This window comes from Rhea americana, unplaced genomic scaffold, assembly GCF_003343005.1.
Source record: "Rhea americana isolate MKP2758 unplaced genomic scaffold, rheAme1 scaffold_32, whole genome shotgun sequence".
Lineage (NCBI taxonomy): Eukaryota > Metazoa > Chordata > Aves > Rheiformes > Rheidae > Rhea > Rhea americana.
Genome location: NW_028186446.1, coordinates 5,256,580 through 5,279,112, shown reverse-complemented (window position 1 = coordinate 5,279,112; position 22,533 = coordinate 5,256,580). Strand labels below are relative to the sequence as shown.

The window sequence follows — 22,533 nt, the reverse complement described above, 5'->3', positions numbered from 1 at the left end:
GGGGACACAGAAACAAAAAGTAAAGCAGTAGAAAGTACGTACATATGTAAACAAAGTTCTTGATGGGCAACACTATGATATTTGCTCTCTTAAGAATTTTATCAACAGTGGTACTTTGGAAGTAAACATAAACCTCTCAAGCAATGTGAAAGTAACTGCTAAGTTTCTTGAGTTACATGTTAAAACCAGAACAAAGCTGCTGTCCAACAAAGAAACACCAAATTGAATGGAAACCATCATGCTCTTGAAGATAAGAACACAGTTTAAGCACTTGCAGAATCAGGCTGAAGTTTTACTCCTTGTAGACATGATGAGGTTTTAGTTAACGAAAGCTGAGAACAACTGGTTTCTGCACAAGTTTAACTTCAGATTAAAAACTAAATTTGAAGTTAATGGACCTGGATGCGTGCTCATATAGAGTAAAAAGAAAMTACTTTTTTTTTGAAGCTGACAACACAAAATGACAGAAAATGCATCCATCATTCAGGGATAGTACCACAGTCCTGCAGTAATGCCTTCTATATAGCACAGCACTTTCCCTCTCCAGATGGGATTCATTTTATTTCTACAGGAGACCTGAAATTGAATTCACTGCCTAAAGATAAAAATCTCCCTTGATAGAAACAAGCAATTCCCTTCTCCTTATGTTTCACCCTCTCCGAAAAGTGAACATAATTTTTTCTTCCTCCAATCTCAACTGCTGATAGTTAAGAATAACGCTTTTGGCACTGCTTCAGTCATTAGCAAGCAATAAACTGCAAAYTATAGCAATTCTGCGGAACTACAAAAAATATTTTGTCTTTATGTGAGGCTCTGAGAACATACATATGACTGGACAAAGATGAGTTACAGAGCTGTACAAAGGGGTTAATTTGTTCCTTGTGCTTTTTGTCAACCTCATTTGACAAGAAGCATGGGTGACCTTAGAGTCAAAACAGTATGTTGCATCCAATAAACTTTTTGTATACAGTGATGATCCTGGCACTCAGCACTACTTTTTAGCTGTTTTCCCAGGATGCTCACAAGTGACAGGAAAAGTAATTTAGTGTTAAAAAAAATGCCAACAATGCAGCCTAAGACACAGAGAGGATGCCCAGGAATACAGCAAAGCAGAACTGCAGTGGCATTCTCAGCAATTATATGAACAGTGAACTGAGGTCAGAACAATGTATAAAACTTGATCTTAAAAAAATCCAAACAACTTGACATCTAGCAGCTTATGCTATATAATTTACGGAAGGAGAATATGAAGGGCATTACAGAGATTCTCAAGCCCTTCCATATTAGCATCCACCATGATTCACAAATAAAGTAGTAATATGAAAAAGAGCAAGATGCTTACAGCCCTGCTTAACCCTGCTTGTGACATGAACAAGTTTAAGAGTCAAGAATATGCTCATTAAAAAGAAGTTATCTCTCTAACACTGAAAGAACAGTTTAAAAGGTTCTTGCCTAGTATAAGTTACTGTCTAATCATCATATTCTCTGGCAATTGAACTACTGAAAAGGTGAAACATGTAGTGACAAGAGATGAGATGACATCCAACTGCAGCCCATCAAAACCATGACGCCACTGCTGTCTCATTCCTGGCTGCATGCTGGTTCCGCGCAGGTCCTGGCAGTAGTGGGATTCCTTAGTGAGCTGGTTCAGCTTGCTGAGCCATCACAAAACTAACACAGCAAAGCAATAAAGTTGCTTTCTGCTAGTCAGCTAGCTGAACTAACCCACTGCGGGTCAGAAGAGGCAGCCAGCACATAGGTGGTGCTGGAATTGCCCTTTTAAGACACAGCACCGTTAGAYAGTCTCAAATGTTTCCTGAAACACAACTCGGGGCAAGGGAAAGGAAAGCTGAAGGAACTTCTGCACACAAAGACGTGTGAGAAAATAGTGAAAAAGGCGAGATCTTATGGTAAAGGCACCCAGGTCCAGATTTTAGCTCTGTCTTATGTCAGTTAGTTGTTGGGTTTCAAAAAGATGAGATAATTAACTCCCAGGACTGGTACAGCAGGAAGCATATGTTCTTTAATGTGAAACACTCAGATAATACTTTAGCAGCAGCTAAGAGGTGTTTTTAATCTGAACAAAGAAATGTAAACAGTACACACCCCTTAAATACGAATTAGGAACGCAAAGCTTTAGCAGCTTTACTCTGAGGTGAGTTCTGAAAGTTTCTAAAGGGCTAGACAAAACAGTGAAAAATAGTCAATACAGAGCAAGATGCTTGGCTAAGAGGAAGAAGAAGCTTAATTTTAGGAGGAAGAGGGAAAAGGGGCCAAATACGTATCACACAGAGGCCTGGAACTGGGAAAGGGGAACATCCATAAATAGTACGATTCTGAATAGCGGGGAGATGTAGGAACGAGTAACAGCAGTACTGGAAGACGCGCCCCTGTTCAGCAGCCTAGAGAAGAGCCCGACCGGCTGAAGGGCAGAAGCAGGTCTTGCAGGTTTTCCTTTTGGCAGAAAAGTGAACAAARCATCACGTCGGGATCTTCGAGGAATGAGGGAAAACAAAGATCGGGAGCACGAGCACGGCCGAGGCGAGACGAGGCGGCCGGGCCGGGTGGGAGCCGCAGGCAGCCCGGGCCCCGGCCCCGTGGCCGGGCAGCACCGCCCCGGGGGGGTGGGGGGAAGGGGCCTCCCCCGCCTCGCGCCCAACGGACGGCGCCGCCCGCGCGGCCACGCGCCGCCGCCCCGCCCCCGGGGGGCGCTCGCGCACGGCCCCGCCCCCCGCGCTCACTCACCGGCGCGCCCCCACCAGCCCGCCCGCCCGACGCCGCCGCCGCGCAGCCACCTCCGCTTCCGGGTTCCGCCACGGCCCAGCACCCGGCGCGCGCGCAGGGAGCTCGACGCACCGAGCTCACTTCCGCGCACTCCCTCGGACGCAGCGCGCCTGCGGTGACGTCAGTGCGCGGGAGTGCGGGGGTGGGGCTTCCCGTTGCAGCAGGAGATTGGCAGGCGAAGCGGAAGTCCCGCCCGGACGCTTCCCGCCGTTGCCAGGTGACGGCGGCGGCCCCGGTCAGCGCGGGAAAGCGGGCGGCGATGGGGGACGTGCACGACGTGCCGCGCCCGCGCATCGCCACCAGCCACCTGGCGCAGTACATCGGGCAGCCCGTCTGCTTCGTGGGCCGCGTCGAGAAGGTACCGCGGGCCCTGCCCCGAGCCGCGGCCGCCCTGCGCGCTGCCTGCCCCGGGCGCGGCCGGGGCGGAGGGGCCGCCGCGGGGCCTGGGGCGGGCGGAGCAGGCCACAGCGGCGCTGCGGTGTCTCGCTTCGCAGTTCCGACGTAGAAGAGCTTCGTCTGCAAGGTTTACAGCTGTATTTTGAGCTCTCGGACTTGGTTTCTTTTGTAGATTCATCCTACTGGGAAACTTTTCGTCCTTTCGGATGGAGAAGGAAAGCATACAACTGTGGAGCTGAGCGACCCAGTAAGTTAAAGATCGCTTTGGAAGTAATTGGCAYGGCCTCTTCTAGGTTGCGGGGCTCTGTCCTTTTTGATATCTGCGCGTGTCTCGAATGTATTGCGGTTTTAGTCAGGAAAAAGCAGAATCTCTCTTGTTTTTCCCTTTTCCACCTGCTTCTTTCCCCGTTCTGCTTGCTTCTTCGGCTGAACTTTGTAGTCTTGGTGTTAATCAGTTCAACAATTTTCAGACAGTGTGACAGATGCAATTCATTCCCTTTCTTCAGTGGCATTGCTGGTTGACTACTTTGTCTTACTCTATTTGTTGCTTACAATGTGGTATATTCTGCTATATTTATTTGCTTTATCTTTGTTTTGCTTTTTTTATATTCCTAACAGACTATTTTGTAAAGACAGTGCAAAAANAAAAAAAAAAAAAAAAAAAAAAAACACTATATTTTCAGGAATCTACTCTTGAGCTGACATTTCACTGTCCTCTTAGAATGCTTTTCATAGTATTCCAGTGAACTTCATCATTAGCTTAAGCATTCTTTTTATTAAAAAAATTATTAAGCAATTAAGCATTTATATATTGACTGTACATAGATGCTGTTAAGAAGTTTTGCTTCCTGTGTTACCATATTTCTCTGTTACCACTAAAGGAATAAATAAGACTCTGACATTTTCTTGTCTTGAAGATTTTTTTTCCAGCTATCAGATATTGCATCTATGATGGTAAATACTATGGCTTAAATGAATATATGCGTAGTGTTTCCATACGTTTCTGTGAATGAGTTGTTAAACAGTGATAAATCTGCCCTTTCTTGTGAATTAATTCTGTGTGATACTCACCAGCCTTCAAGATAAAAATATGACCTGACTGAAGAAAAGTACAGTTGGATCTGGCAAATACTTCTGTTTTATAAAAGTGAAACTTACTGTTTTCATCTTCATCTTATAGGATGTCTTGTATTGTCTTGCAAGTTCTGCCTGTTTCTTAATTCTTACGTGAGCTGGTGAAAAGTTTTTCTGTATTTTGTTGTCAGCATCTGAGCGTGTATGATTCTGCAACTTTTTTGTAACAGAATAAATGGGCAAAGCTTATAAGTGCATAGTTGCATTAGGCATTTCATAGTCTGCATTCCAGTGYTGTATGAATAGGTAAGGGAGGAGAAACTGGTGTGTGCAGAAATATCATGCCAGGCTTATCCRTCTGGTCTGCATAATGTAAATGGAGAGACTTCAGATTTGCTTATCAAATGCTTTCTAACTTTCTTCCTTTGAGAGTTTCCTTTGTTTCTGTGTGTGCAGTCCCTGCTTTCAACAGAAAAACACAAAATTACATGGTGAGAGAGGAGATCTATTTCTGTGTTCCAGGAAGCTTACTAAAAGGTTAAAAATAAGTATTAGGCTACTATTAGAAGGACATCATAGAAATAGTGTCATATTCTTAAAATGAGAAACTTTTTTTTTTTTTTTTTTTTTTAAAAAAGCTAGATCTGTGTGAGTTAAATCAACATGTGGTTAGATATAACTTGTAGCTTTCTTTCTTATTCAACCACAGGTTAATGCCAGTGTCCTTGTATTCTGAATACTTCTTGACAGATAACTTTGAGAGAGAAAGGCATTAAAATCTCCTGGATTCTTCTGCTGTGTTGTAGATTACTACCTCTGTTCAGTGATTAAATGGCACAGCTGTATATACCTATTACAGTGTTACCTTCCTTCTGATGCTTCTTCATACTTATTTTTTGCTCTGTTAGAACCAAAATGTGTGTTACAAAAAACATACTATAAAAGCTTTTGCCTTTTTTTTTTCAGTCATACTGTATTGCAAGACAAAGAACAGAATCTATCATAATGAACAAACCTTCAGTTTGCTAAGAGTTTTTCTCAGTTCTGTACAGAAGACAGTGCACCTAGCTTCACCAAGTTGCTAATGTCATTTTTGCTGTGTTCTCTAGTTAGATGAAGAGATCTCGGGAGTTCTTGAAGTAGTGGGAAGAGTAACAAATCAGGCAACCATTATGTGCATGTCATATGTCCAGTTCAGAGAGGATAAAAGTCCTTTTGGTAAGTAAGAATATATCTTTATAACATTAATTTTGCATTCTGAACTTGCTTCCTTCAAGAAGGAAGATGGGAGAGCCTAATAATCCTTTCTTTTGGACAATGTCATGCTTCAAGCTGCCAGATACAGAGAAGAATGTAGGAATAGACACTACCATGGGAAAAACTATGCACAGAATATACAGCCCTACTGATAAACTGTAGGAATAAACTCAAAGCCTAAGCTGATCTAGATTATGGCTGTGGTCCAATCATTTGTCTGCTTCCAGCCCCTTGGTTCTTCATCTTCCTTTATCTTGTACTGGGGCTTGTTGATTGTGCAGTTGGCTGGCCTAGAAATAATCCTCCAGGAAATGAAAATTTGGGAGGCTTGGGCAGAAGTAAGGGGGGTGAGGACAGAGGTGAAGAAGGCTTAACTATACTGCCCCCAAATAAGCAACATTTTAATGCTGTCATTCGCTAGTCAGGAATTTAACCTATGCATCACAACCATTTTCTTTGCCATCTTTCAGATCTGGAACTCTACAATGAGGCACTAAAAATTATTCATGAATTCCCTGAATACTTCCCATTTGGTCCTACGAGGAACAATTAATTCTTCTTAGTGTTTGTTTGGGACTTCAGAGGGGACAACAATACCATAGCTTTCTTGACTGACAGTATAAGTTGCATAGATTTCCAAATAATATACTGAAGAGATGCTGTTAAATATGCCGTGTATGGCTAGTGAAAAACATTTTCACTGAGAATGAATTTATTCAGCTAGAAGCAGAACACTCTTGTGGCCATCTCACTGTTTGTATATATTTAACCCCTTTGCATCCATTAGGAATTCTCTTTCAAGATTTGAGTTGCTAGAAACCGAAATTTTTGTAGGCATTTTTTTGTTGTTGTTTTTGTGATTCCAGGATGCTTAGCAGGAAACTCCTATTGAAGACACTGGGGATATAATGAAAGATATTTTTTAAGATTTAATTACACCCAGTAAACTTACATTTTGCATCTTGGTAATGGCAACTTGTCCAATTAAAAAAAAATCTTGACTGCATTTAACTGTTAGTATCATATCTCAGAGTGCAATTTTCAATGATATGTGGTGATCCTGTTTTGTTTTACCTCACACAAGTTATTTAATTCTAACATAATGCAGCATATAGGCTACTTGCCTTTTGCACTGATGCTAATGATGTTGCAAATGTCTAATTAGGCTTGGTGATTTCAAGCACTGAGTTCCTATCACAGCCCTCGTTCTTGGTGGGAGCTTAAGCAGAAGTACCAACAGTTCAAAGGCATGTCATGACTACTTTAATCATATAAACTTCCACAGAACTCCCAATTTTGTTATTCTCCAAGCTACTTATAGTACATGACAGAACTCTTAGATCTGTTAAGGTAGCACAATCAAAGTAGAAGTATAACTTCTGAAATGTTCTCTGTGAGTTAATGAATAACATTTCAAAGCATTTTAAATAAACCTTGTTAGTRTTCATGTTGATTAGCTTGTCATACGAACAGTTTTGAGTTTTAATATCTAGATATAGTGCCTTATTAAGAATGCTCGTTTTATGATTATTTATGGAGAGACAATTTGTAAGTGTTTGATATCTTCAGCCAAGGAACATTTTACTTTTTTTAAGACTATTCATTTATCAAAGTTGCTGCAAACTGCAATACTACCAGAATATGTAGAAGACATTAGTGGATTAGTACATCTATCTGTAACTGGATGGATGATCAAGTTGACAGGTTATCCATTTTTTTCCCTTCTGTAATTAGAAGATGGACCGTGCCAAAGTTATTGTCATTGGGAAGGAGGAGGGCTCCTTAAAGTATTAGCAAGTCTTGTATTGCAAACTAGAGCAAAAAGGTCCACGTTGGATGCTACCATGCTTTCAGCTGTATTGCTACCACTGCTGTAATTTAGGGCTTAACAATGTTCAATAAAACAAAGTATGTCACTTAACAGTTGCATGCTTATTTTTCTTAGGTATTTCCTAAAGTCTTTGTTTTGTATTATTTTAATTTAGAAAATAGGTATGTTGTGCAGGTATATATTCTTCTGTAGAATGTTACATACAAATTGTTTCAGTTACCTGAAGACTATCCATAACTATTAGAATAAATTCTGCCATGAGATGGCTATAGCACTTTACCCTCGCTATAGAGACCATTCTTAGAYGTGTCTTGCATATGAATATTAGAATGCAGCAGTGTTGTAAATGATTCAGTATCCACTTGTCATAAGCAGTCAGGTCTCTTATTCTTTCTGTCCTGCAGTGATGTTTGGGTAAGCAAGTGGTATAAAGTTAGTAATTCCCCCATTTCCTTTTCTTTCATCGGCTTCCCTACATTGTGCCAAGAACTGTAATTAAATGGCCTACCTTTATTGTATGGCTATACCACCAGTGTCTGAAAGTGGTATCATAGGGCCTAACTCATTACTTTCCCTATATTTACACTAAGAGGATCATAATGTGGGAAATTGCCAGGCATTCCAATTACCAGAGACAGGAATGTCCATGGAAATGGCTAACCTTCGTTTATGGAGACAATACACTGACAAGTTAAAGATGGGAGAAACTGCCACAGTCAGCTGGCTTACTGAAGGAGAAGCATTAGGGCAACTCTAAAGGGATAGCATGTCAGCAAAACTTGGGGGCAAACAGCAGAAGTGTAAATAGGGGCTGGCTGTTTATTTGGGAAGAGGGTGGTGAAGGGGAAGAATAGGGGAGAGGAAAGAAGAAATGATGCAATTGTGGCTGATTGCGGGGGGTACTTCTTGATCAGTTCTGCCCTTAATCACTGTGGTTTAGAGCAGGACAATAAACCTACTGTTTCTACTGCGCTTATGTCTGACTTCTGGGGCCTGGCATGATTTTCCGTGGTGTTGGTGAGGAAACATCCAGAGAACACTTCCCACCATTGACAAGGGGACATCATCACATCACCTCTTTCTCCTTTATCATCTGGCATGGATAGTAGTATCCTGATCTGAAGGCATCTGATGCAAGTGTAATTGGAGTACTAGTCATACATACAATAAAAAAGAAAAGAGAAAGCTGATGTCTTTCTACCATGGGTTTAGTTAGAACACTAAAACCCAATGATAAATTATGCCATAATGATGCTGTTAGGAATACCTGATACTATTGCCAGCCTTTATATCAGAACCAGTGGACAGTAAAATTTTCTGATCTGAAGTACACAAAATATAGAAGCCTCAGTGGGCCTTGCAGGTGCCTGTGGGTGACAGGTTGTTATTTTACAGTCATTTTGTTGCACGCTGAACTGCTGGAAGAAGGAGGTATACAAACATCAATAAAATAGATAATCTAAACATTAGCTGACATGTGGGGACAACTAAAGCATTGTGATAAACTATACTGTAAAGTGGTTTTAGACTACATTTACAGTAAAAAAAATCAAATCTTGTATTACAAATTATCCTTTTTAGCACACTTCACAGCTGCTGTTTAGTCAGTGCGTCTGAAAAACCATTTAATTTTGCTCCATATTTCTATGGTCACAATTTCATTTTATCTAGCTATAATATCCTCTTTTGTATCAAGTGATACTAATTTGGTTCAGAAATATTTAACCCAAACACTTAACTTTCCACTACACAGAATCCAGCAGATAGTAGGAAACTAAAATGTAAACATAACTTCAGTTAATGAAATGGCTGTAGCTATGTTTTTGGTTAAATGACAACATACTACACACACAAAACAAATTTTATTAATTTAAAAGAAAAGCAAGAAAATATTGATTAAAAGCACAAACCTCTCATTTTATCCTAAACTTTTGCAAAGTGAAATTATTGGCCTGGAAGCTTGAAGTAAACTACTATAACCAAAGTTGGTACTTACATTGGGTCAGAATATGCACACATTCATAATCTAAAATGTTTCAAAGCCATGCTGAGAATCAGAGTATGCTTCTAAATTAATGAAATGATAAAAATTGACACAAACATGTATAGTTCACTGTACAATGTTGTAAATGAGTTTTCTTCATGTACAAAAATGAGAGACTGTAAATTAGTTGCATTCAACTAGACGTGGAATTTCTTAGGGAAATTTTGCTAATTGTTACAGCAGAGGAATAACAGCGTATATTTGATGCTTACAAATCTTTCTTGCCATTAGATGAAAGTTTTATTGCCCATATTTACAGAGAGTATTAAACACCAGTTTACATTTATTAACACAGGACATTTTAGATCAAGAAAGCTCTCTTAACAGCGGCAAAAATATTGGAAAGTGAAATAAACTAAAAGGAAAAAACATTTACTGGTCTTCTATAACAGTCTGACTTAAAATATCAAGTACCTCTTAGATTTGAATTTATAAAGATCTTCGTCATTTGGCAAGAATTTTAGATCAGAGTAAATGCAGCAGATGTATTTACAACATCAACATTAAATCAGAAAACATAAAGTCCCCAATGATGCATCATCATGTACATCTACAGAAAATACATTTTCGCATCCTATCCTGTTGCAATCACACTACACACTTAAAACTAATGGTATATAACAGTATATTCCCTTTTAAAACACCAATTTTCACAGTCCTGGCAATACGGTACCAATTTATTGCTAGCATTCCATTTAGTATTTCATAGCACACAAGTTTTAAGTAACTCGTTTACTGTTTCTACCAGTAAATAAACACACACCAAATAAATTGATGTTATTATCACATACCTTAAAACAGATTTTTCCCCTAATTTGTGTGAATTTTGTTGCCTACAAAAATCAAGGACAACAATAGTGATGAGCTCCTAGCACCGTACTAGCAAGTATCATTGACTTTCTTATAAGTTAATAAATAATCTCACTTTCATCTGGAAATGTATCTACAACTATTTTTAGTCAATGGTCTAAAGTTCAACTTTTGGGGAGCAAACCGGTGTTCACTAGTGACCTGAAGCAGGTGTGCAAAAATACTGAAAAAAGAAGTAAATATTCTAACAAGGAAAAAACATTTACTAGTTCATTTCACACTTCCCAGCGTATTTCAAAACCACAGGTAAATCCCAATTATCCAGAAGTCTTTAATATTCAAATATCTTTGCTATTCATTTGTAGCCAAAACTCAGCATGTAGTTTAAAACTATTTACAAGTCTCCAGTCTTTGAGATTTCAGATCTTCACAGCACTATATTAAAAATAAATTAATCCAATCCCCTTTGGTTTACCTGCACTTTGCCCTGAAACAGATACATGATTTTCAATGAACTCTTCTCCAGGGTGCAGATTTCTCTGTGTGGAGAGGGGTGGGTTGATCCTAACAACTGCTTAATGTTAAAATTCACATCCATGAGGTATTAGGTTTATTTTGTAAGATCTTGAATTGCAAAGATATTGCTTTACTAGTAACAAAAGTTGAGAAAAAATGGATTTTTCTTTAAAATAAAAATCTTTAGAATACAACTAGTAGTGGCATTTTGAAGAACTTTGAAGAAAATGACTGCATCCAAAAGTTATCAAGCAATGAAAGGAGGAATCCACAGTATGATTGTGTGATCTTCAAAAAAAACACTCTTCGGGTGTTTATTTTGAAGGTCCATTTTCACCAAACACAGCAAATAGTTTTTTTTTCTTTTTTTTTTTTTTTTAGAAAACATATATAAGAGCACTATCCTGAAAACCTTGTTAGAAGTGCTTTGAACTTTAGCAAAGCTTCTAGGAGTGCTTTTGAGCTGAACTGCTTTAGCCTACTGAAAAAGCTCACATAATATACCCTGAGCTCACTGGCTTATTTCAGGAGTATCTCTTTCTACCAAGTACAGTCATACACACATTAGTTCATTAATCTGGTAACAATTTATTTTTTCACAGTCACTGAGTCACAAGCATCCTTCTAAAATATATGCTTGGACTGTTACGGAAATCCATCAGAGCATTCTACATTTTCAAACTTAATATTTATGCTTGGACAGTCTCTGCTGGAATGAGATTCCCTGTTGTATCCAACTGCATACACYTACATGAACAGGCAGAAACTGGGCACTCAGTATGGTCCCTAGATAGGGTAAAAAGGGGAAAAAATAGTAAAATAAAATTAACAAGAATTTTGTAATCTGTAAATTTAAGCCTGTGCAGCAACACAATATCCACAAAAAACTCAACAGCATAATAAGTTGTGCATACACTTAAAAAACCCCAAAACATAACAGTAGATRCTACAAAGGAGGCACATCCTATTCAGTGTGCAGTTTACAAAATTTAAGTGAAATACTAAAAGTTTTTAAATCAACTTACCTGAACCAGCTGAGCATATGCCCAGCATGTCCACCATGTCTGCAGTTGTGGCACCAGGTAAACCAGTTGTTGAACTGGGCTAACTTCTTGTCTTTGCTCAGATCCACTTTTTCATCAGACTTGGATCCTCCTGTACAGAGGCACATCCCCAACCCCCACAAATATCCTTGTAAATCATTATATTTCATTACATTTCAGTCTCAGTAACATTATTTGAATAAATTTGAAATTAGGATCGTCATGTGAAGAAAGTGGCCTGCTTTTACAAGAAAAGTCAGTAAAATTATTAAACAGCTCAGAAGCTGTGAAAAAACAAAATAATAATTATATTGCTCAACTATTGCTTCATATCTTACAGACATGCTAAACTTGCTTATTAAAAAGCTTTTACAGAAAGAATTTCTTTCAAGCATGATTTATAATTCAGTGATTGATTTCGGTTCCAGTGATTTATTGACCTGTTTTACTGCACATGAACTGTTCTGCTTTAGAAATATACCAAAACAACCAACAAAATCTAAGTTATGAATTGGAACAATTACAATATAAATGTCTTAACACAGATTAATGAAAGAATGAGAAGATACAGAAGATACATGAATAGTGGGCAACTGCACAGTTCACAGCTGCAACAACACTGACATATAAATATGGATAAAATGAGGATTTAGATGATGTATAACACTAAGCCCAAGACATTTACAACCAAGAGATTCAAGTCATACTATTTCTTAGCTGTGATAGTATGACAGGTATATTCCTTTATACTTAGGGATAGAAAGTATGCCATGTTAAATTTATTCTCTCTTCCTCTTCCAGTTAAAAATAATAATTAATAATTTACATTCCAAGATTTTTGTACTCTCCCTACAATTCACCTTAAGAAAACATTTCTTACAACTTTAAGACTCTGAAGACTCTGAATACTAAATACCACAACACTTGAATATTTTTGTCTATCTAAGCCATGGAAATTCACGGACAATCTCATTGAAAAATGGTCAAAACCAACTAATTGTGCATACTGCCTGACACAAAAAAAACAGAGACACAGGTTTCATCACAGGATTGGATGGGGAGGTAAACAAGTTTTCAGTTACAGTCTCCTTCCTTCAAAATTAAGAGCATGAATCTTTACAAGGTAAGTAGAAATACAAAGAAAAACGTGCAGTGGAATATCTTCTAACAGGAACTGTTAATTTAGCAGCTAAATTAATACTGTAGCTGAATAAYTGAAAACCATTATACCATACCTGGACAGCTAGAAACTGGTGTTCCCATATTTATCAAGCACAGTGCACAGCGAGGAAGGGGTTTACGACAACCAGGACAGCTTGTAACCTTTGACTTGGTTGGTGAACCACTAACCCCATACTGGCTAAAGCCTCGTCCCTGATGAGGAATAGCTGAACAGCTGTAAGAAATCGACTTTCCACAGAAATTGCAACTCACAAACACCTAAAGAGAACAAAAGCCAGTTAATGTTTTGCTTTCATTTCTGCTACAACTGTGAGTAAAGTTGTTCCAGTCAACCTAACAAAAACATTTTCACCACTCACAAACTAATTTGAGAWTTTTTTTGTAAAATTGAAGCTGTATGTTACTGACTCTTTCAGATATAGAGGGGCATTAACTAACAGCTTCTGCCTCCCAGTCATTAGCTCCTTGTTATTTGTATTCTTAGCATAATAATTTGTCTCTTACATCCTAGAACGGCCAGTAGAATTGGCAAACTAGAAAAATGCAAGTATTGAAAAGGCAAACATGCTGCTACTGCTCTCCTCCTCCATACTTCTGGATGTCATCTCCAGACATGGAGGAAAAGAGGGTGATCAGGAGTAATCAGCATGGATTCACCAAGGGGAAATCCTGCTTAACCAATCTGATAGCCTTCTATGATGGAATGACTGGCTGGGTAGATGAGGGAAGAGCAGTGGACGTTGTGTACCTTGACTTCAGCAAGGCTTTGGACACTGTCTCCCATGGCATCCTCCTAGGTAAGCTCAGGAAGTGTGGGTTAGATGAGTGGACAGTGAGGTGGATTGAGAACTGGCTGAAAGGCAGAGCTCAGAGGGTCGTCATCAGTGGTGTGGAGTCCAGTTGGAGGCCTGTGGCTAGTGGTGTCCCCMARGGCTCAGKACTGGCTCCCATCCTGTTCAACTTGTTCATCARTGACCTGGRKGAGGGGACAGAGTGCCTCCTCAGCAAGTTTGCTGATGATACCAAGTTGGGAGGAGTGGCTGACACACCTGAGGGCYGTGCTGCCATGCAGAGAGACCTGGACAGGCTGGAGAGTTGGGCAGAGAGGAACCTCATGAGGTTCAACAAGGGCAGGTGCAGAGTTCTGCACCTAGGGAAAGATAACCCCCGGCACCAGTACAGGCTGGGGGCTGACCTTCTGGAGAGCAGCTCTGCAGAGAAGGAGCWGGRAGTGCTGGTAGATGACAAATTGGCCACGAGGCAGCAACGTGCCCTTGTGGCCAGGAAGGCCAATGGTCTCCTGGGGTGCATTAGGACGACTGTTGCCAGCAGGTCAAGGGAGGTGATCCTGCCCCTCTACTCAGCCCTGGGGAGGCCTCATCTTGAGTGCTGTGTCCAGTTCTGGGCTCCCCAGTACAAAAGAGACATGGAGCTACTGGAGAGAGTCCAGCGCAGGGCTACGAGGATGATCAGGGGGCTGGAGCATCTGCCCTATGAGGAACGGCTGCGAGAGCTGGTTGTCTTCAGCCTGCAGAAGAGAAGACTGAGGGGGGATCTKATCAGTGTGTACAAGTACCTGAGGGGGGGGTGTCAAGGGGACGGGGACAAACTCCCCTTGAGTTTGTCCAGAGAGGTAGTAGAGTCTCCTTCTCTGGAGATCTTCAAGGCCCGCCTGGATGCAACCCTGTCTACCATGCTCTAGGTGACCCTGCTGAGCTAGGTTGGACTAGATGATCTCCAGAGGTCCCTTCCAACCTTACTGATTCTATGATTCCATGATATCCAGTAAATTGATGGCAGACACACATACACATATACCTACACATACACATATACAGCATATACACAATCTGCTAAGATTTGGAAAGGTATTATTTAAGATTATAAAAAAGTTGTATGTGAAATAATGAAAGAAATTAAGTTTACTCTACTTAGCGTACAATTAAAATCATGTCTCTCCCTCTTAATAGTCAGCCAACCTGCTCCAGAGTCCCCAACATGAGGTTTTTCCTAACAATCTTCAGCTGCATACCGTACAATCCTTTCTGGATTGTCCACACTTCTTTAAAGAAGAATCACATTTACCTGGGCTAAAGGTTTTGAACTGGGATCCAGCTTACTCCTATGAATATCAAATTCTGCACGTTTATGCCAAAATCTCCAAGCATCTAAGAGATTCCTGTAGTTCTCGATCCAATACTGAACCCTCTCATCTTTAAGTACATCCGATGGAGAACCCTAAAGCAGGCAGGAAAAAAATGCCAGATACAGTAAATATTCACAATTCAAGTTACTCATCTTTGAGAGAAGTTTTACATTGCATACCACAAGGTAAGTGTAATGTATCTAGAAAAAGATGAATTTTCTGCTAAACTATAGCTTAATTTGCTAAAACTTAATTTTCTTAAGTCTGCCTCTCAGGCTGAAAATACTTGTGCCACCATGTCTTCCTAAAAACTCGTATCTGTCAGACCAAGGATTATAAAATTCTATCACATATCAGAGTATATGTATCAGTATCATCATTAAAACATGTTTTGAACCTACGAGGAAACCTATCAATAATAAACAGGAGAATTGGTATTCCCAGCTCAGCTAGTGCAAAGAACTTTTTTCTCTTTTTGACTTTTCCCCCTCTACTATCTCAAGGTATTCTAACCAGAGAGAGTGGAAATGTACTTGCAGCTTCAGATGGTTCCACAAACCAGACACGATACTGCCACAATTTATTTCCTACAATACTTTCTAGTTCACACTACACTGTACTATAGTGCTTAAGAAAGTTTGTTTAGTTCTCTTACATAAAGGTTTATTTTTGAGAGAAACACTAACCTGCAACATACAATAGCTTGCTGTCTGGACATCTCCAGTTCTGTCAACGTAACTTTCCATCAAGTCCACTCCGTCTTTTGTTAGTCCTGTTAACAGTATTCCCTCCAAATTCCCAGCATCTTTCATTTCATTTGTTAGCTTTTCAATAAACCTATTCAGCTATATATATATAAAAAAAAATATTTAACTTTTGCTTTCTGTTTATCCCTTTCTAACTCATTTATTTGGCATATGACAAAACTTTCAATGATTTGAATAACTTTCTCTTTTGCTAACAAAATATGCTATTTACTGAATGTTACACAGAAAAATGAACATGGATTCACTAYACTGCAACAATGCAAATCTTTATCTACATACTTAAGCCTCCTGATATGAAATGGAAAGATGGAAAACACCTATTCTTTAGGCACCTCAGTGTATTTAAAGGAAAATATTCCTACTGTAAATTCAAACCTGAATTCAAGAGAAGGTAAACATCTAGAAATAAAAGTAAGTTTCACCAAACCTGTTTCAGAATCAAAAGACTAAACTRTGTTCACAATTAAATGTAAGCCACAAAAGAAAGCATGACTGAGAAACAAGTTGTGACACAAGTGACTCAATTTCAATGGCCTTATTTCCCGAGGATTGGACTCTTCACCATCACAGGACCTGACTAAGTATGCAGGATATGACCTCAGCATGGTTTGTCGCAGAATCAAAAATAAATTGCTATGAAATTGATACCATCCCCCACTGAATATTTTATACTATGAACAAGTAAAATAATCTCCAGTAAGACAGACATAGAGTTAATACAATATAATTTAATAACTAGCATGGCATTAATAGTTTTCRGGCAGGGGGGGTGTTACATTATGACAAAAGTACAGCCGCACACTTACCTGAGCATCATTKAGGAACTTACAAGCAAATGCCACTCTGTCTCGCACAGCTACATTATTTTCATACTTGGGAGAAAAAAATGGAAATACTACCATCACAAGCAAATTTCCAATTTTTCAATACATTATAAAAAATCAGAACATTTGTCTTACTGAGTAGCTAATATTATGAATTTGATGATTTACAAAGAAAGCATCACATCTGAGAAAGTTACTGTGAAGTATCAGCTGACTTAATCATTCTCATGTGTACACATACACACACACAAACACACACACTTAATCCATGGCACTTTTATACAAACTTCTGAAGATGTGAAACTATCCTGTTTGCATATTATTTCAGCAAAGTAAAATTATTTTAACAAATAAATATGAAAGAATAACATAAAATTCAAAGAAAAGATAGCTTTAGAAAGAGTTCTGTGAACTTCCTTGTACATTTTGTTTCCTTTTTTTCCATTACGAACTTCTCTCTCTTTAACAAATAATTAAACAGAGGAAAGAAATGCATTTCTAATGGTTTAAGAGTTCCACATTAAATTTTAATGGATTTACTATATACGAGAAAGCGATGTCTTTTATAGTTATAGTTATTCAAAGGAATTTTAACGTAACAGAAATTTACTCACCAAAACACCATCATATGAACCTGATTCACTTGTCAGAAAAGCAAACATGGCACACAAGTAGGGATTGTTCAGTTGCAATCTAAGAGTGCTGCACATTTCTCGCCAAAGTGAGTTCTTCTCATCTGTGTAGCCTGATAGAGCCATTGCTACTACATTAAGGTTCAGATCACCTGATTTATTAAAAACAATCAATGAAATAATATCCAAGTTTAGGACTTAAAAATTCAGTTAAAAATATAATTGAAAGCATCATTTTGAAATAGGATGTTTAGTCAAAATGCAAGAACAAATGATATACAATTATCACTAAACAAATACATTTCCATAAACTAGCATTTTTTAAGTCTGTTTTAAATGCCTTTGTACAGCTAAGCTACCAAATCTCAAAAATACAAGCCTACAAGCATGACTACCTGAATTATGCTTTCAGCAACATCACACTGATTCCAGTATTYGTAATAGTTTTCAACTTCTATACGCATCACTACTTCTATCAAAAAACACTGTCATTACCATAATTCATATCCACAAGAAAAGATGGGATTGTATGTATGGCCATTACTCAGCAGAGCTAGCTGGAAGATGACAATTGAATTTTGTAATAGCTTAAAGTTAATAAAWTTTCTAAAAACAATTCCAGCTACTGGCTCTAAGAACATTAACTTTTTCCTCATACATTGAAATTCTGCCCAAATATTACTCCAAAACAAATGTTTCCTGCAAATCCAGAATATTACACTTCAGTTATTCCACAGCCATAGCACTGGCAGAAAGCAGCATACAGCCAACTAGAAAGAGATATACATGACATCTAACCAACATGTATGTCATTAAAAGATTAAAAAAAGTCTTGACTGTATCACTTTTTGGGGTATATATCAATAGGAAATTCTAATATACATCTTTTTCAACTAGAAAGTACGGCATACAACAGTCTCAGTTTAAAAAATACATTAAAAGGGGAGYCAAAGATCAGCATTTGTCAAATTCTCAGGCTTCAACCCAACCACAGCCAAAATCAAGCAGGTTTTTAACAAGACTGAGGGTACCTTTTTCATACTGCCTTACTGATTTTTTTTTTAACAGAAAAATCTACTAAGATGATAGATAACTCCAAAATAAAAAATACTAAACACAATACACACCTTTTCCTGAGGAAGCACCTTTATTTAGGATTTGAATTGCTCGCCGTATGTCCAAGTTGAAAAGTGCTACAGCAGCAGCACGCTCCCAATCTCCTTCCTGTTCCAACGAATTTAAAAAAGGTTCCACATCTAAATCTGTTCCCTTTTTTATCCACCCACAGAGCTGCAAAGCCAAGGATCTCTCCTCACTGAGATACTGAATAATATCTGCCTGTCTATCAGATCCACTCCTGCTGTGTCTGAGGTTCTCTGCCGTTCCTAAAAAGGGGAAATAACTTAAATCATGATTTCAATAAAAATCTAAATTGCAGTTGTGCAACTTTGATTTTAATAGTTAAGCTGAGTACAAAAGCTGAATATCATATTTTACTACTGTAATATCACTAGTAAGTCAGTAGTAAGGAACAGCATACATAAGAGTTTATTTTGATCTGCTAGAAATCACGCATCTAGACTTGACACATATTTCCTGCTAAGTCTTCTTCTCTAAACCCTACGCTTTGGATGTTCCTGTTAAAAAACGGATATGACCGATCAGTGTGTTGAATTTGAAAATATGTAATACTCAGTCAAGCACATGCTCCACTGATTCTCTTATTCTCAGCAGGTATGAAAATGTTAGAAGCTTCTMCAGCATTGAAGAGTTATTTTTTCCTCTAAGGAGCATAAGTATTAATAAAGCATACAATGAATAGAGAAGAAAAGATTCAAATAACAGATTAATAAATAGTTCATTGAGCATGACAGGCATAATGTGATGCACAAGGGGCAATTACAACTTCAAAATAAGGTAAMCTATTTAAACAGCTACAAAAATGTATTTATTACATTAGCAGTAACTACAGTAAAGAGTTTTCTAGAACTACATCCTTATGTAGAACTTAGAAAAATATAACATTCTTACAGGAGAAGTAAGCATTTTCAGTATCGCAGTCAAAACATAAATGTCTGAAATAGTTTAGTTAAATATTTACCTCAAACACTAAGGTATTTTGTTTTTAAGTCTGACTTTCAAAGAACACCAAAAATTCTGGAAATTACTGTAATACAAACTGTTCAGTTATATATATATTAAATCACAAACAAAAATACTTTCTGTATCTCTATTTCTATATAGCCTCTTTCAATAATTCTTTCAAATGAACCCACAACTGCATCACTGTCTAAATATGCTGTAACGTATTAAATTTGGAACATTCTTACCCAAAGATGACTTCACAATTGACTTAATGCCAGCATAAACTAAGGGACCTTTGTTTCCTGTAAGTTTTTGATCCATATCTTCAGTATACTGCTTCATAAGTATTTTCATGTATAGGAAGCTTAATTTTTCCCAAGCATTTGGAAAACATTTTAAAAACTAAAATATCATATGCTACTAACATACACAAATTATTTACAAGATGTTGCATTATTTAAGACTTTCMTGTATTTCATGTAATTGGTTTATATGTAAAGGTATATTGCTTCTTTAGAATACCATAAAATAATACAGTAAAAGAAAGGATATAATGCAGCGTGTACCAAAGTGATTTCAGCTGAGGATCCTCATTTCCGGCTAGGAGGTGATTTCTCCAAACTTGCTCAGTATCAAGACCATATCTTGATAGAGCTCTGAGCCGCATTTTGGTAGCTATGTCCTTTTCCAAGGAACTAGCCTTTCCTTCTTCTGTACATTCATATAGATGTCGTCCACAAGCCCACATTAAAGATGTTACTGGACTCCATGCAAGAGAAATCCTTTCAAAAACTGTGAAGTCAGACATAGTCCTATTGGGAGTCACTACCACCATTCGATTTTGACTTGTGGGATGCCAGGCAAATGAAGCAATGTAGTTTTCACATGGCTGGACGCTTCTTTCAATTATTGTAGGCTCAGTTTCATCTCCAATAGGTGTAGGAGTGTGCTGCATGTCATACAGTCTAATGATATTGCTATCCCTTGTTAAAGTAGCTAACAGTCCAGTTCTTGTTGGACACCATGCGACTTTTGTTAGAGGTTTTGGTTGCTCCGTCAAGGTCAAAACAGGCTTTTCAAACTTTCTTAAATCCCATATGGCAACCTGACCTTCATAAAAAGAAGCTACACGATCATGGAAATACGGATCGACAGTCACTCCCTGAACAGCCTTGGTGTTTACAAATATTTTTTGGCTTGTATTCCTTAGATCAAAGATAGCAAGATTTCGGTGCATTCCAGCTAAAAGAAGCTTCTGATCCCGTGGAAGCCAACAAAGAGAGAGACAAGCATCATTCTGTCCTAATTCATAAAGTGGCTTTGTTACTACCAGTCCTGCTTCTGGATCTCCTGCTGAAAGTCTCACCTTCTCTGTAGCAACTGCAGTCTCTGGGGCATATTTGCTACTAATATCCCAGATCAATACTGAAAAGTCAGCGCGGTGTTTATCTAATCCAGCAGCAAGCCAATTACTGTCTAGTGGATTCCATGCTAGGGTATTACATTGTCGTGCATGCTTGGGAACAAACTCTTTGCCTATCAAATCTTTAGATTTTGAGTTGTGATCTTGACCAAGGCTGGTAAGCACCACTCGACCATTGGCCTGTCCRACAGCAAGAAGACATTCGGGATCATACTTTGGATACCAAGCCACACATTTCATATATGGTGTATCTGAATTTATTGACAGTAGCGTAGCTGTAGTTTCTTCCGATAACCGCAGGGACCCTGCCTTCAGTTCTGAACTCACAGCAGATTCAATGTGGTAAAGACTTAATTCCGAATCACATACAACAAAACGGTCAACATGGTGTGGGGCCCAAAGAATATCAGGTTTGGAGCCACTCATATTTAGAGTATGTTTACAAGCAATTTAAACTCTTTAATCCTCATTCAGGTGATATCCATTCACATGGAAACTGTTAAGAAAATAATTTGTAGCAATGTTATCAAAAAATCAAATTCCTTTGAAATCTGAGATCATATTTAAACAAAAAAAAGCAGAGTTCCGAATTACTTTTAACCGACAGGATTAACAAGGTTTAACAAACCTTAGGCATTCTCTATATTACATCACTTTCCCTGCAGCATGCTTTGTTTTTGCTGGAATCTATCTCCTGAGACAAAAACCAACRTAATCATGTACAAACTAACAACAGGATTTACTGTGTTTACAAAATCCTGCTAGTATTATTTCATTATTATGGTAGGAAGAAAAGATCAACTGAAATGTGATGTGGCATGATACATGGGTGCACTGCTGGCAGAGCCACATTCTAGCGCATGTAGAAGACGATTCTGCTGCCTAATTTAAGTGCACCAACTGACAGAAATTAGAGTCTGCCTGTTTTGAGTCTTTTCTATAACCTGAAAAGGCTGACTCTCAAGATACGTATAGAAATGTGCCTTTCCACTCCTCATCTTTTCTACTGCTCCTAATTCTACTTCCTGCCCCAATGCTACCTTGACTTTGTTGATATGTCGCAGAGTGGTGTTCATAAACTTAGGCTAATTTTTATTTACGTTTACATTTTCAGCAGCTGCATGTCTCGACTCACTACATGTTCGTACATACAGAGAAGAGGATCCCATACACCCTATAGCTCTCTTCTGAATATGGGAAAAAAGATTTAACGGATGGGGAAACTACAAAAGCGAAGCACTGCCTCCCTCACCCGGGCCTCCTCTCTGCGTCTGCAGGTCACTCGCCCCCGGCCCCGCTCTCCCGCGGCTCGTCAGCCCGACTCCTGGGCTCAACGGGCGGCGCGGGACCCTCTGCCCAGAGGCCGGCCCGGCCTCGCCTCCCCGCCGCAGCGCGGCGCGGCTCCCTCCGCGCAGGCCTGTCGGGACACGGCAGCCACGGCCGGAGCGGAGCAGCGTGGAGCTGCGCGGAGCAGCGCGCCGCCACCCCCCGCCCGGCCCGGGGCGCGGCAGCTGCTCACCCAGCCCACGGGCCTCCGACGCCGCCGCCGCCGGCGGGGCTGAGACCGCGGCCCGGTGCGGCCCGACCTGCCCGAGGGGGGACGAGCGAGAAACGCACAACGACTTCCGGTTGCGGGGGCCGCGGGGAAGAGAAGCTCGCGGCATTTCCGGGGCGGGGCGGGGGCGGCAGTGCGCAAACTGCTTCCGGCGTTGGGGGGCG

At 39.3% G+C, this 22,533-nt stretch overlaps 3 protein-coding genes across 6 annotated transcripts in view; 1 reads left to right on the top strand and 2 right to left on the bottom strand.

Moving 5' to 3' along the window:
* UMAD1 (UBAP1-MVB12-associated (UMA) domain containing 1) overlaps positions 1–2,905 on the bottom strand; it is an 82,034-nt gene extending 79,129 nt beyond the window's left edge. Inside the window, exon 1 of one of the 3 annotated variants that reach the window (XM_085310542.1) lies at positions 2,796–2,905. The gene's annotated coding sequence lies outside the window, so the exon portion shown is untranslated. Of the gene's footprint in view, positions 1–2,745 lie in introns of all 3 variants that reach the window. The other 2 variants (XM_085310545.1, XM_085310544.1) reach the window with 2 other exon arrangements.
* Positions 2,906–2,966: 61 nt separating this feature from the next.
* RPA3 (replication protein A3) lies at positions 2,967–7,432 on the top strand. The gene is made up of 4 exons (XM_085310547.1): positions 2,967–3,142; positions 3,353–3,427; positions 5,364–5,472; positions 5,982–7,432. The coding sequence occupies exons 1-4, from the start codon at positions 3,044–3,046 to the stop codon at positions 6,062–6,064; spliced, it is 366 nt and encodes a 121-aa protein (XP_085166673.1). The 5' UTR covers positions 2,967–3,043; the 3' UTR covers positions 6,065–7,432.
* Positions 7,433–9,185: 1,753 nt separating this feature from the next.
* On the bottom strand, positions 9,186–22,411 carry MIOS (meiosis regulator for oocyte development). 2 transcript variants are annotated; one of them, XM_085310540.1, is made up of 11 exons: positions 22,334–22,411; positions 19,944–21,310; positions 19,637–19,735; positions 18,434–18,691; positions 17,289–17,458; positions 16,657–16,722; positions 15,770–15,928; positions 15,023–15,175; positions 12,991–13,195; positions 11,738–11,867; positions 9,186–11,498 (listed from the first exon to the last, which is right to left on the bottom strand). In XM_085310540.1, the coding sequence occupies exons 2-11, from the start codon at positions 21,238–21,240 to the stop codon at positions 11,402–11,404; spliced, it is 2,634 nt and encodes an 877-aa protein (XP_085166666.1). In that variant the 5' UTR covers positions 21,241–21,310; positions 22,334–22,411; the 3' UTR covers positions 9,186–11,401. The 2 variants fall into 2 exon arrangements, with proteins under 2 accessions (XP_085166666.1, XP_085166667.1); XM_085310541.1 differs by lacking the exon at positions 22,334–22,411 and adding an exon at positions 22,067–22,255.
* Positions 22,412–22,533: the final 122 nt, after the last annotated feature.

Excerpts from the sequence above, each read along its gene's own strand:
- RPA3 (XM_085310547.1), top strand. The coding sequence starts at position 3,044 with ATGGGGGACGTGCACGACGTGCCGCGCCCGCGCATCGCCACCAGCCAC. Across the intron at positions 3,143-3,352 it reads TCGTGGGCCGCGTCGAGAAG|ATTCATCCTACTGGGAAACT; the intron begins GTACCGCGGGCC and ends TTTCTTTTGTAG. Across the intron at positions 5,473-5,981 it reads AGAGGATAAAAGTCCTTTTG|ATCTGGAACTCTACAATGAG; the intron begins GTAAGTAAGAAT and ends GCCATCTTTCAG.